This window comes from Camellia sinensis, chromosome 4, assembly GCF_055761805.1.
Source record: "Camellia sinensis isolate YWXY chromosome 4, ASM5576180v1, whole genome shotgun sequence".
NCBI lineage: Eukaryota > Viridiplantae > Streptophyta > Magnoliopsida > Ericales > Theaceae > Camellia > Camellia sinensis.
The window spans coordinates 103,640,666-103,655,947 of record NC_138964.1 but is presented as its reverse complement, the minus strand read 5'-3'; the positions used below and the strand labels follow the sequence as shown (position 1 = coordinate 103,655,947).

Genomic DNA, 15,282 nt, shown 5'->3' with positions numbered 1-15,282 from the left:
ATTACAAACGATGGACGAATGGTCTCACAAACCACTCTTAGGTGAATTCTAAATAATCAAGAGGAAAGATCTCACCAAATAGAAGAATAAATTATCTTCAAAATAAAGTTGAAGAAGATCCAAAATAACTAATCAAGCTAGCCAACATAATAACTTGACCAAGCTGCCGCTAAATCCATATAATCAACCACAGTAGTAGCATAAACACGACAAGCTATATTTTGAGAACAAACCCACCAAATTGATTTTTTGATCCAAAGGCACTATCTGGCCAATGATAATCACGGCTGCACCCACTGAAGAATAATAATACAAAAAATCAAATTAAAATTGTTGGGTTTTTTTATTAAAATTTTAGTTGTTACCAAATAGATTAAAAAATACCCGTTGAGTCTCAAAAGTCATATAATATATAAAAATAAATTATTACCAATACCAAATCAAATTAAAATTCTTTTAATAAGCCAATCAGGTCCCAAACTTCACTAGTAATGTATACCCAACAGTTGTTTCTTACCAACCTATTAAGTTTATAAGATCCTTTTTGTATTATTATTAAATTTTTTTACAGGCTTCAGATAACGTTACTGCATTGGGTGTAGCAGTGCTAAAGAACTTCGATGTCTTCCCTGAAAGAAACTGGTTTTGGATTGGGGCAGCAACTCTTTTGGGGTTTGTAGTTGTCTTCAACGTTCTGTTCACCCTTGCTTTGATGTACCTAAATCGTAAGTTCTAACATGATGTCCAAAGTAACTAGAAATTTCTCACGTCATTGGGATAACTCATATTATATATACTCTGGTCTTATAAAATAGCTCTTGGAAAACCACAAGTTATAATTTCGAAAGAAGTAGCGAGGGAGATGGAAGTTGACCAAGAAGAAAGTGGAAAAGTACTAAGAAAAACCACACCGAAGACAAATTCACTTCCTCGGTCCTTATCTGTTGTTGATGGAGACAACTCAAGTAAGAAACATGGACATATGTATAACTCAACATGAATCTAACATTAGTACTTTATACAACAATTTCAAAGTTCTTTCTATGAGAATAATGTTCAGGAGAAATGGCGATTCAGAGAATGAGCAGTCGATCCAATTCCAATGGACTATGTATAAATGAAGATTCAAGCCTTGAGGGTGCAGTACAAGGAGTTGCCCCTAAAAGAGGAATGGTTCTTCCTTTCACTCCTCTCGCGATATCCTTTGACAACATTAATTACTTTGTGGATATGCCCCTGGTAAGTATCTCTTTTCCTATTTCAAATTAACCAATTTCACCAATTTTTCAATTTACATAACTTCAAATGTATTTATAGGAAGTCAGGTTCTAACAGATTAAATTTTGTTAGTAATAATAATATTTGTTGATTTCAATAGGAGATGAAAAAACAAGGAGTAACAGAGGACAAGCTCCAATTACTTCAAGAAGTAACTGGTTCATTTAGGCCTGGTGTCCTAACTGCACTTATGGGAGTTAGTGGTGCTGGAAAAACAACACTAATGGATGTTCTAGCAGGGAGGAAAACAAGCGGTTACATTGAAGGTGATATTAGAATTTCTGGATTTCCAAAGAAACAAGAAACCTTTGCTAGAATTTCTGGATACTGTGAGCAAACTGACATCCATTCACCTCAAGTCACTGTTCATGAATCATTGATTTACTCAGCATTCCTTCGGCTCCCTAAGGAAGTCAATAAAGTGGAAAAGATGGTAACAAAAAATCATTTATATCATTTTATGACAAAATTATTATGAGGTATAAGGTCAAGTACTATAACAATCTCTCTCTCTCTCTCTCTCCCTCCCTCTTATTTCCTTTTCAGGTTTTTGTGGATGAAGTTATGGACCTAGTTGAACTAAACAATCTCAAGGATGCCATTGTCGGGCTTCCAGGAATTACAGGTTTGTCAAGAGAACAAAGAAAGAGATTGACAGTAGCAGTGGAGCTAGTTTCTAATCCATCAATCATATTCATGGATGAACCAACTTCTGGCCTCGATGCAAGAGCAGCTGCAATTGTTATGAGAACTGTCAGAAACACAGTGGATACAGGGAGAACAGTTGTTTGCACAATTCACCAGCCAAGTATCGATATATTTGAAGCATTTGATGAAGTAATTCACAATCTCTCTCCCTCCCTTCCTTCCCCTCGCTCTCTCTCTGTCTCTCTAAATACATCATATCTTATTGTACATCAGCTACTATTGATGAAAAGTGGAGGGCAAGTCATATACTCTGGACCACTGGGACGCAATTCTCAGAAAATTATTGAATATTTTGAGGTAACTCATTTTCCTAAAATTTCCCCTCATTTCTTATACTTAAGAACAAACAAGTACAAATAATTCTACTATTTATACTGATTTCAGGCAATTCCCGGAGTCACAAAAATCAAAGAAAAATACAATCCAGCGACATGGATGCTAGAAGCAAGCTCAATTGCAGTAGAAGTGCGACTTGGAATTGATTTTGCTGATTACTACAAATCATCAAACTTGTATCAGTAAGTGACAAGTTTAGTTTTAGGGCTGTGATTCCTACACCCAGTGGGGCGACCCCCACTGACGACCCCCAGTGAGGTGTCGCCTCCACATTGGCCGAAAACAAAAAAAACAAAAAAAAAATAACATTTTTTTTTTCCACCAATCACATGCGACCCCCAGTACCCCCACTGGGGGTCGGAGGCATTTTCCTTAGTTTTAATATTACAAACTGCTTTCTCGATTTTAAAAATGTTAGGATTCAGGCTAATTTATGGCTATGAACAGAAAAAACAAGGCTTTAGTGAAGGAGTTGAGTACACCTCCACCCGGGGTAAAAGACCTTTATTTCAAAACACAATATTCGCAGTCCACATGGGGGCAATTCAAATCATGCTCATGGAAACAACAGTGGACTTACTGGAGAAGTCCTGAGTATATCCTAGGAAGGTTCTTCTTCACTATAGCTTGTGCTGTTATGATAGGAACAATCTTCTGGCAGATTGGAAGAAAAAGGTTTGTGTGTAATTCTTAGAAAATTTCAAACTCTTATCTTATTCCATTAGTGACAGGGAAGGGAAAAAAAAAAAGAAGTCATTCCTAAGTCGTTTATATTGTATGTGGTTTAGGGATAACACAACTGATCTAACCACGATCATAGGGGCAATGTATGCCGCAGTCTTGTTTGTTGGAATCAAAAACTGCAATTCAGTACAACCGTTGGTAGCTATTGAAAGAACAGTATTTTATCGAGAAAAAGCTGCTGGGATGTACTCTGCATTGCCGTACGCCTTGGCACAGGTGAGGGCAATTTTTTTTTTTTTAAGTGATGTGGGACAATAAAACAAGCTACATTAAAAGGCTACGTGAGTTTAGGTATGGATCCATGTTTACAACTATATTCAATCTTATTCATAGATTTGTGACATGACCTGTAGGTAATTGCTGAAATTCCATACGTGCTTGTTCAATCAATCATTTTTAGCTTGATGGTGTACACAATGGTGGGGTTCGAATGGACGACACATAAATTCTTCTGGTTCTTTTTTGTCACCTTCATCTCTTTTCTGTACTTCACCTACTACGGCATGATGATTGTTTCCATCACACCAAACCATCAAGTAGCATCTATTTTTGCGGCCGCTTTCTATTCACTCTTCAATCTTTTCTCGGGTTTCTACATTCCCCGACCGGTAATTTCTTTTTCCTAAGTAGTTTATTTTGCAAATAGGTATACATTTAACAAAACTTACTTTATTATCTTTTATTTTGTACCAAAATACAGAAAATTCCGAAGTGGTGGATATGGTATTATTGGATTTGCCCGGTGGCATGGACAGTTTACGGGTTGATCGTGTCACAGTATGGTGATATAGAGGATACCATAAAAGTACCTGGGATGGTTATTGACCCAACTATTAAATGGTATGTGCAACATCATTTCGGATATGAACAAAACTTCATCAAGCCAATAGCTGGAGTTTTGGTTGGTTTCGCAGTCTTCTTTGCATTTCTGTATGCCTATTGTATTAGAACTTTGAACTTTCAAATGAGATAGAAGCGACTGAGTCAAATTGGCCCTTGTGTATGTATTTGAAGTCATTCAAGACATGAAAGTGGTATCAGAATCTATGAATTATGGATTAATATTTTAGGATAAAAAAGATTGTCGTAAGCATTGTATATTTACCAGAGAGTAAATAGTAAGGATGTACGAAACGTTTTGAGTATTATATATGAAAATGTATGTTCATTGAACCTTACTGATTTCCTTTTTAAATAATTAAAATATAGTATGTCATCCAATTTCAACTTGCACCATCAAAATATTTTTGTTTCTTTATTTTTATTATCTTCTTCGTTTCTTTTCTTTAGTTTGATAAATATATTATGTATAATTAAATAATAACCATTTTCTTTTATAGCATGCTGCTATTGTGATGAATCAAGAACCAACTAGGCCTAGCCTAGTTGGTCACCGTGTCTTCCTTAGGGCTTAGTTCCAAGAAAGTCATAGGTTTAATTCCTTTTAGAGGGTTGAATTAAGAGAATGTAAGTACTTAGGTGCTTTGCCAAGGGTAGAGAGATTTTCTCCCATATGTGCTAATCTAACAACTAACAACTAATAACAACTAATATTTGCCGATAAAAAAAATAAAATAAAAAATTATGATGAATCAAGAAAGCAAAATAAATTTCAAATGCATTTAGTGTGCTAATAAATTTAAAAAACAAAAAACGAGAGAGAGAGAGAGAGAGAGAGAGAGAGAGAGAGAGAGAGAGAGAGAGAGAGAGAGAGAGTAGCCACAATCCAGACTAGTTATGTGCCTAATGATTCTAAATAACAAAGCCATAGGTCCCCTTGTTACCTAGTAATGAAACAAATGAACAAATGAAAAAGAAGAAGAATGCTTCCACTAATGGACACATTATGTTCATTTGCATTATGAGTAATATTAAATATTATAAAGAATTGTGATGGCTACCAATTTCTTTAGGTTATATTTGAAACATGAATTTAGATTAAGATTTAAAAATGAAAATGTGAGAAAAAAAAATTTGAATAAAATATAATTTAATTTTTTTGTCTCACATTTTCTCTTTCACTTTTCAATTTCTTAGTCAAATTCATAATCTAAACATAATCTTAAATTTACGATTGATCAATATCACTCTCATCTTTATAGTTGGCCATGGCCATCAAAGTTCCATGACATAGAGAGGGATTGACCATTCTAGATTTTTTTATTTTTTACGGTCAATTATACATGTGTCTCACTCAAAATTTGACCCTTGTTTATAACAAGACACCCTATGTTATCTCACTTCCAAAGGGTGGTAGCCTTGTGATCAAGGTTGACTCACATATGGTTTTGGTGGACAAGAGGTCATGGATTTGAGTCTCACCGATGGTCAAAAAAGTGCAAGACTCATGCCCATTAATTATAAGCCAGTCTCATTGCCGCTATACTCTCAATGGTGCTAGAGCAAGTCATAGCTCAATCCGTCTTGAAGTAGCGCCTACAAGTCGTCCACTTTTTAAGGATTGTATAGGATTCTCTTGTTTAGCTTCCCAATAAATAGGAACTCCTATGTAATAAATACCCTGGGAAGATTAGCCCACATAATCCCCTCCTACCTTTAAAAAAAAAAGGTCAATTAGGCTGATACTTCTCGTATTTTGATCTTTAAATCATTTTAATTTTTGTACTGTTAATTAACTTGATTTTAACACTAAATTTATGATTTTATATGAATTTATTCCAATTGCTTAAAATTGTTAGTATTTTTTAATGAAAAATATGCGCATAAATGACATATGTCATGCTTTTCAAGACAAAATTATATATTTGTTCAACTCGGTGGGTTAACTTCAATAAATTTAGTAATAATTTGTCATAAAAAATACTAACGATATTATCAATTAGACTATATTGACATAATCTAAATTAAGGGATACAATTGAGCTAATTAAAAGTGTAGTAACTAAAATGATACAAGAAGCAAAATGTATGGATTACCTGTAATGCCCAACTTTCTGGCCATTAATAAATTAAATAAACCTCAAATTACAATTTCAGAAAAACTAATAATCTCATATACAAATCATCTGCAAAAGTAATTATACAAATTTTTCCAAAATATAATTTATACAAATCTCCATTTGAGAAGTTGGCTATTTTAGTTGGCTATTTGGTTCTATTTTAGCTTGGCTAAAATAGTTGTGCTTGGGAAGATAATTGATTTGATGGTTGTGAGAAAAAAATAAAATGATTATGGATTGGATGTGATATTTTGTCTTATTGACTATTTTAGCCTATTTTGTCTTTTAGTAGGCTATTTTAGCCCTATACTCTTGCCAAACAAGGCCAATAAAATGGTTGGTCCCAAAATATCTAACTCAGTAAATTATTTAATGCTTCAAATCTGATCGCCACTAAATTGCTTCTCACTTGAAAAATAAATTAATTCGAAAAGCATATAATGCGACAGAAATAACAATGCTTGGACAGAGCATAAATCAATAAGGATATAATAAATTACGATATTACATAAATGATTCGATTTAAGATTTCAAGCAATTTACGAAATTGTACAAATGGATTAACTCAACATAAGATAACTTGCCCAGGACTAAACACCCAATCCTACTCAGTACATGACCAATGACCAGTCTCACCCACCTCACTTAAGCACAATTGGTTATATGGGCATATCGGTGCAAGCTATTGGCAGGGTCCACTTGATCCATGTACGAAGTATTTTCACGTCATTTAATCAAACAAATCAACATTGTCAACACAGAATAATTTCACAGAATTAATCAAACGACTAGTATAACAAAAGGAGTACAAATTGAAAGTAATTAAAATAATATTCTTTGCAAAGAGATTTAATGAAAATATATTGTATACCACCCAGTTACCTCAAATCAATTTCTTCCATTACCATCACTATCACTTTAATAATCTGATCCAAAGGTAGCTGATCAAAATTCTAATATAACACGTACGTAAAGTTTGATAAAATTTACAATTTTCCTCTTTAATAAAAATATTAACTCTCACTCTACATACTCCCACATCTAAACTCAAAATTGAGTGTTAATAGTGATGAGAAAAAAATATATAGACAGAGATTGAGAGAGATGCATCCGAGAGAGAGAGGAAGAGCCGAAAGCATGGTATGACTGAAATTGATTCAGTAGCATATTTGTATAATAGGCGGAAAAAGTAACCTCCAAGAAATCTTCGAAGGCAAGGAAAAAGAAACAAAAATAAAAAATTAAAGAAAAATGAAAGATGGATTAATAGAGTTGAAAAAATTGAGGACGGCCAAGGACGGCATCCTGTGAATGTGTTGGCCATCAAAGAAATTATTTATTTTAACTTAGTAAACAAGGAAAATGATAAATGGATAATAATTTATTTTCAAAAATAGATGAATAATAATGATGTGAGAATAAAAAGAGATAACATAAATATAAAGAAATGAGTTAAGTTCACATCTAAAAGTCACATCACCAAACTACTATCTTAAATAATAAATCATTAATACCTCTTACTAAAATAATTAAGACCTAGAAAATACTGGATTTCACATTATCGATGTAATTTTCCCTTAAAACAATTATGCATCTTATCCCTAAAAAAAGGAATTAGTTGCAACTACATATGTCCTTAATAGATTAACTAGGAAACATACAACTTTTGTGTGTGTATGAGGTGTAACATTAAACAAGGTGTGCGCTACTAGGGGTGGTTCTTTTCGAAAATCTTGCATTGTACTTTGATTGAACCTTGGCCTTGTTAGGAGTCGTTGAAGAGTTTTATTGATGCCTCAATGGTGGGTCCCTTCCTATAAGTTAGGTCGAATCAGGCCGGCAACTGATTATCCTAGGACTTGGGTTCACAGATGTTATGATCACACTTCAAAGCATCCTTTTTCCTTGTTTAAAAATAAAAATAAAAAAAAGTGTGCCCACACATAAGGCCAATAAAACCTTTTCTTTAGAGTCCTAATTTAAGAAGGCCTCCAATTTTCAACCCTATAGTTCTGCTCCATGTAATTTAATAGTTTTTTTTAGAAGGTCCATTGGTAAATGGAAAAGGCCCAAATTGTTGTCATTTACTATGGGTAATAATATAAAGAAGAAATTTCCAACTAGTGATATTTCTACAAACTTATTACAAATTCATAGAAAAGTTTAAGAGTTTAAGTACAAATATTTATAAAATTTATAGTAGTGCGAAGAGGACGGTGATGAGACTTGAGAGAGCAAGTTCTTCAGGGCCTCAGAAACTTTGATTTGCAGAATTCTTTCTTTCTTAACGTATAGTTGAATGTATGCAAAATACTTTGGTTGTAGTTCGCTATGGGTCTCTGGAGGATATCCAATGTGCCTGACAGCTCACCCCTGTCTTGTTCACAATGTGCAAAGTGAAATAATAAGTGAGGATCTAAATCTGACAGATCGCAGAAAATCTTATAAACTATCGAAATACCAAATAAAGACCATATTACTAGACTTGAAGTCGTCACTTAATCTTTTTGAAAAAATTAGGAAACCTTGAATCATTGTCAAAATATGTTCATATTCTGAGTATTAATCCAAACTTTACTATGTGAAGTATACAAATATAGAGTGAATAATCTATTTTGGAATGTTTCTATCCCTTGCATTTGAAAGAGTGTTTGAAATGAGAATCTCAAGAAAAAGTGAAATAACTCATATGCAAAGAGATTGAAATAGTCCAACTTAAGCGAAATGCCCTCTAGACAATAAGCAAATATAGAGATATTTCAAGTAAACAAATAGTCTCATGGTAGCATGCTGGACATAGTAGACGAAAATGCACAAGCAGGATGCAAAGTAAGGAGAGAAGCTCACCTAGTATCCTCAACACCAAACCAAGTGCAAAATGGGTTAGAAAGATAGAAATATACATGATCCTAGATGCGTGATCCAACTAATATGCGATAAGAACTCATAAAATGATCCTATTGGCCAGTTGCCACTAGAATGTCATGTGGATTATCTCAAGCATGGAAATCATCTCAACACGTAATCTACATAACAAGATAGCAACAATATCTAACAAAATGCAATAAACCAGGCCCAAATGCATGTACTAAGCTATAATCATGAACATGAAAGATGAACAAGGAATGAGAAAAGGAAAGAGATGGAAAGTAAATGAAATGAACAAACAAGAAAGCTAGACGAGAAAGTAGCACAAGTAAATGAAAAGGAAAATAAATAGATAATGACTAAGATCTACTCCTTATTCATGAAAACGAACTAATATCTCATTTAAGAAGAGACATGAAGGTTCGAAGTTATGAAGTATGAAGGCAAGGCAAGTAGATCTTAGCCATTATCCAAAGAGCATAACTACAGCACGAGAATAAAGGAAAAGCAAGTAAAAAGAAGGAGAAGTGGTTGGAATCTACTTCTAACACATGGAAGTGAACACGTAAAGGTCTAACTCCATGAATAGAGGTTTTGTAGAAGTAGATCCCATCATTTTTTCAAGAGCTAAACTAAGAACAAGAAATAAGTTCTATTATACTTGGCTAGGAGAGGGGGGAGGCGAAAGAAAAAAAGGAGGGGCCAAGATAGATGATGGAATGAATCTATTCCAAAAGAACATGGAAAGAGGTATTTGGCAAAGTAAATGCCCCAGACCATGAAAAGTGACATAAAAAGAGTAGATTCAAACAAATTCTAATAGAAATCTATTGCAAATCTACTACTACTTTAAAAAGTGTGAAGCTGTCAGAGTGTTTTCTACTTCTTTTTTCTTCTTTTTTTTTTCTTAAAATGCCCCCACTATTGAGAGAGATGCTACAATCAAGTTAGGTGACCGTTGGTTATCCAAAATCACACAACTACTACCAATAGTTGTGATGTTTCAAAATGAACATTAAATCTTTTGCAACCCACAAAATACTCTCTCCATGAGTAAATACCATTAATCCCATTGTTTGACTATATATATGAGATATATATGTGTATATATATATAAAATGAAGAAGGAAAAAAAAGTGGATAATGGCATTGCGATGGGAAAAGAAGACCTCCGACGGCAACGGGAAAGCGAAGGGAAGAGATTGCAAGTAAATGGCTAGTTATTGGATCTCCTGGATGGAGGGTCTGAGTGTACCCGACAATTTGAGACCTTAGTCTGGTTCCACGAGTGCAATATGAAACAAACTGAGAGTCTAAATCTAGCAAATCTATATCACTAATCACAAGAGATGCAAAAAATGGACTGCATCACCATACTTATAGTCGTCACCTAATCTTTTAAGAAAAACTAGTAAACCCATGACTCGTACCCAAAGGCCATGATCCGTCATAATCAAAGTATCTCAGCTCGGGAACTTAGGTATGAGGGAGGGAGGTCATGCATTGAGCATTCCCGCTCACCCAATCAAAGATCGACCTCTACTATCTTATGATATAGGAATTATTAACATGAAATGATCACAGAACCCAATTATTATTGCTATCTTTACTATGTGGAGCAAACAAATATAGACCAAATCAGCTATTTTGGAATGTTCTAATCCTCGTTATCTTTTTAGAAAAGAGGGTGGGAAAGGCAGAAAATCACATAAAATAAAAAGTCGAGAGATCGAACATAGTAAGATTATCACAAGCAGAATGCAAAGATGAAAGATGCTCATCTAATACTACTTTGCACCATGCTAAGAGCATAAAAGGGTTAGAAACCAGTGCATTATTCTAGATGCTAAACTGAATGATATGTAATGGAAATAATAGAAATGCTCACTGAGTACTCCAGCCAAGAAAAAATGAAAAATGGGTTAAAATAGAAAATGCATGATTCTAGATGGGATATCTAATGCAAAATTCGCACACGATGAATCCTAAGGGGCTTTGGACACTATCAAAATGACATGGGTATCAACAAAGCACATAACACATAATTTACGATAAAAATAATAGTCCAAGCCCAGATGCATGTTCTTATGCTAATCGTGGGATCATGATGGCAGTAAAGTAAGTCTAAGTTATCAAAAAGTAAAAGAGTATAGAGTGAGGGTAAAGAGAAGAGAGACCCGTCTGACACAAGCAACAATATGATGAATCGAAGTTAAGAAAATGACGAGACATAAATAAAGGAAACTCCAATGAAGATGGAGAGGTTCCGTCCCCCCCCCCCCCCCTCTAATACACATGAAAATGAGTATAAACTACCCAAATCCATGAGAAATAATAGGAAGATGGGAGATCCAATCCATTTTTGCAGAGGAAGCCATATATGGGTTTCTACATCATCAAAGCTAGCAAAAATTGTAGAAAAAGGAAGAAAGTTAATGAGAGGATAGAGATACTCATCCTCCTACTCATGAAAAAGAGCGTAAACCACTCTAATCCATGTAAAGTAGGTTCGGGAAGAGAGAAACTTTCTCTTCCCATAGAGGAAATCGTTCCCGGGCTTCTAACCCATAAAATCAAAGAGAAAGCAATTCAAGCTTAGCCAAAGTGACTATAAGGCCTCTATTAACTACAGAAAGGGGGAGAGAGAGAGAGAGAGATCAAACTAAGCTAGTAGCAATTCCAATCAATCAATCCCAATAAATCTCCAAAGTAAGAGGCAGAGATAAACTTAAATCAAAGTGAAAGTAGGGATTACCTATAGAATAGCAGAGATGGGGCCTAAGCTAATCACAAACTCTGACCCAAGCTCCCTCCAATCAATTTGGGGGAATTCGACGTCACTTTTCAGCCTAGAATTGCTATCAAAGCCCAAGTCCTAGCTGACTTCGTTACAGAATTCTTAACCAAACAACCTCAACAGAGTTCTATAGCTAATATGCCACTAGCCACAAAACTAGAAGGCCAATAGGGTGTGATCCAAGAGACATAAAAGCTGGAATTAGCATTATCACAACAGTCTGGTACCACAAAAACTAGGCAACAAGCTCAGTTAGGATAGGGCAAGGCAATGATTCAACATGGAAGCTGTATGTCAGTGACATGGACAACTGGAAACTTTTCGTGGATGGCGTGTCGAACTTGAAAGAAGTAGGAGCTAGTGTGGCCTTGCTCTCCCTTGAGGGCATTCTCCATGAACAAACAATCCATCTAGGGTTTAAAGCTTTGAATGATGAAGTAGAATATGAGGCCCTGCTTGCACAACCACGGATTGCAAAACTCTTTAACATTGAAGACCTCACAATATAATGTGATTCTCAGCTAGTGGCTAACCAACTCACTGGAGAATAAGGACATGGTAAAATCACTTCGAAAATTCAGGATTGTCTAGATAGGCAGTGACCAAAATTCCCATATAGATGATATAGCCACACTTGCTTCAACAGTGGAGAAAATATAGGCTCAAAACCATTGCAATTGAATTTTTACCTCATTCCAGTATTTTGCCATAAGCAGAGCAAGACATACAGCTAATCTTGTGCACTAGTCATGGCCTAAGCTGGATGGATTCAATCATCAAGTACGTCAAGGAGGGAGTACTCGTAGAAGATAGGAAAAAAACTAATAAAGTCAAGAGAAGAGTGCCCAGATTCTGGATCTCAAAAAAAAGGAGTCTTGTATAGAAAATCCTTTATAGGTCCCTACCTATTCTATGTCCACCCAGCCCTTATTGATAACATCCTATATGGGCTACATGAAGGAATCTATGGAATCAATACCAGGGGACGGTCATTAACCAAACGTGCAATCACTCAGGGCTATTGGTGGCCGGTCATGCAAAAGGATGGTCAGACGTACGTCAAAAAATGTGACAAGTGCTAGCATTTTTCTCCTCTAATTCACCAGCTAGTGGTAGACCTTCACACACTAACCAGCCCTTGGCCCTTTGCTCAGTGGGGCATGGATTTGATTAGCCAACTTCCAAAGGACAGATGAGGTAAAAAAAATTGTTGGTAACAACAGACTATTTCACTAAATGGGTGGAAGCTGAGCCACTTATCACAATCAAAGACAAGGATATTAAGAACTTCGCTTCGTGTAACATCATAACTAGGTTTGGTATCCCACATGCATTCATTTCTGATAATGACATGCAATTCGATTGCGTCCTCTTCAAAAATTACTACTTAGAACTAGGAATGAAAAACTTATTCTCAACCCCTTGTTATCCTCAAAGCAATGGATAGGCAAAAGCTTCCAATAAGACTGTGCTAGATGGAATGAAGAAGCACTTAGAGTGGTTGAAATGAAGGTGGGTTGATGAACTGCCCAACATTCTCTGGGCTTATCGTACAACACCTAAAAAGGCAACGAGCGAGACACCCTATACCCTGGCCTTTGGAACTGAAGTCGTTATCCCATTAGAAGTTGGATTTCCCACAATGCGATCAGAGATTTATGAAGAATTACATAATGAACAAGCGCTTGCACGCAGTCTGGATTTAATTGAAGAAATGAGAGCAACAGTCCTGGTCAGGTTAGCGAATTGCCAAAAATTGCTCTCAAAAGGGTACAACAAGATGGTTCCCCTTAGGGAATTCCAACCAAGAGATCTGGTCCTGTGAAGAGTTTTGGGTAGTCAGAAGAATACAACTAATGGAAAGTTGGTTCCTAAGTGCAAGGGCCTATATAAGGTCGTTTCAGTAGGTGGAAATACGGCTTATCATTTGGAGATATGGATGGCAAGGCTGTACCTCGTCCTTGGAACACTACAAACCTTAGGATTTATTTTCATTAAGAATTTGTTTTAGAAACAGATTGTAAATACGCAACTTTAATGAGATTTTTCTATTTCCAAATGGTTCTTTGCTGAAGTACAATTTATAACAATTGCTTGAGTACAAGAACAGGTGGCAATCCAATATAGGCTACAATCCTATCCAAGATCGCAGCAATGTTCTTGTACGAACACAAATCGTTCAAGACTCTTTTGGATGGTTATTCTCCAAGAAACACGCCTATTCAGGAGTGAAGAAAGGATTCTGAGTCAAAAAAGTGGAACAATCCTGCTTAGGATTAAGGTCCTTGGGACTAATAAAAAAAAATTACCCTAGGAAAACGTAACTTCCCTGCTCAGGAATGTAGCATGGTTTCTGAACCAAAAAGGTTAGCAAATCCTATTCTCGATTGTGATTCCTTAGACTTAAAGGGAATTTTCACAAAAGTTTTTCTACGTCCAAGAAAGCAAACCCTCTTGTAGATGGGGTAGTTGAAAACTTTACTTAGTTGAAAATTTTACTTAGTCAAAATTTTACCTAATCAAAATTTTACTTGGTCAAGTGTTTCCAAAATTTTCACAACATTGCAACTATGCCTTAGTCAAATTTCTCCAAATTTAGCACTACCAATTTTCTATAGCTTGGTTGCCTCTGTTGTCAAAATCATCCAAGCTAAGGGGCAAGTAGTGTGCCTTATACACCCATCTCAACCCAGGAAATTTTTTTTTAGAAAAGTACCTAACACTTGGATAAAAATCAAACACAAAAGCCTTCTATTTGCAGAAAGTTGTGATTACATCAAAAAGACTAGACCATACAAGAGTTTCTAAGCCACAGTCAAAAGAAAAAAAATAGAAAACAAAAGCAAAAGACAAGTTTCTTAATCCTTTGTCATAGCAGGGGTCTAGGTAGTACCAACTTCGGTAAATCTAGAAGAAACAGTTCCAACATCCCCATCTTCAGTGGGGGTAGGATTTTTTGTGGCAAGAAGAACAGATAGAGCATTAGAACAAGTCTTTTCTTAAGGCTGAGGGGTAGGAAGTTCAACCTCATCAAAAGGAGTGGTCGCATTTTGGGCACTTGTATCTAGACCAGTCACCACTTCCTCCTTAGGATCTTCTTCAGAACCCCCCTCTTCAGCTTCCTATGCTAGTGGTGAATCTTTTTTCCAGGGCAAAATTGGGTCAGAATACTGAGAGGAATCAAGAGTAATCACAGCCTTAGCCAAGGTAGCCTTCCAGCCGTCAATAAACAAATCATATTGAAGCTTATAGATTTGTTGTAGATATTTTTCGTTGATATCCTTGCAGTATTTATCCAGCTTCTCCTTCTCTTCCTTCTTCAGTGTTTCATTTATAGCAAGAGCAGAGGCCAGACTCTCTTGGGACTCTTCTAGTTGGATCTTGGCCAGTTAGACTACATTTTCAGCAATATCTTTTTCATTAGTGAGCTTCAAATTCTGGTCAGACATCAACTTCAATCGCTTCTTCATATCAGCAGTTACTTTTAGAGCACCAGAGGCCTTGATAGATTGGATGCAGGCTTTAGCCTTGTAAGAATCCATCTTGGCCAAACTTTCATGACAAACCTAGATGGCCTACATAAGAGAAAAAT

General features: G+C 35.6%; 1 protein-coding gene across 1 annotated transcript in view; it reads left to right on the top strand.

Annotated features, from left to right (window-relative positions):
• The window catches only part of LOC114275334 (ABC transporter G family member 29), a 28,925-nt gene extending 24,638 nt beyond the window's left edge, over positions 1-4,287 (top strand). Inside the window, exons 12-22 of the mRNA XM_082925439.1 lie at positions 572-725; positions 816-965; positions 1,061-1,239; positions 1,379-1,711; positions 1,825-2,115; positions 2,200-2,283; positions 2,371-2,504; positions 2,770-2,997; positions 3,111-3,282; positions 3,420-3,674; positions 3,767-4,287. Coding sequence (XP_082781565.1) covers positions 572-725; positions 816-965; positions 1,061-1,239; positions 1,379-1,711; positions 1,825-2,115; positions 2,200-2,283; positions 2,371-2,504; positions 2,770-2,997; positions 3,111-3,282; positions 3,420-3,674; positions 3,767-4,039 — 2,253 coding nt within the window. The 3' untranslated portion in view covers positions 4,040-4,287. The remainder of the gene's footprint in view (positions 1-571; positions 726-815; positions 966-1,060; positions 1,240-1,378; positions 1,712-1,824; positions 2,116-2,199; positions 2,284-2,370; positions 2,505-2,769; positions 2,998-3,110; positions 3,283-3,419; positions 3,675-3,766) is intronic.
• Positions 4,288-15,282: the final 10,995 nt, after the last annotated feature.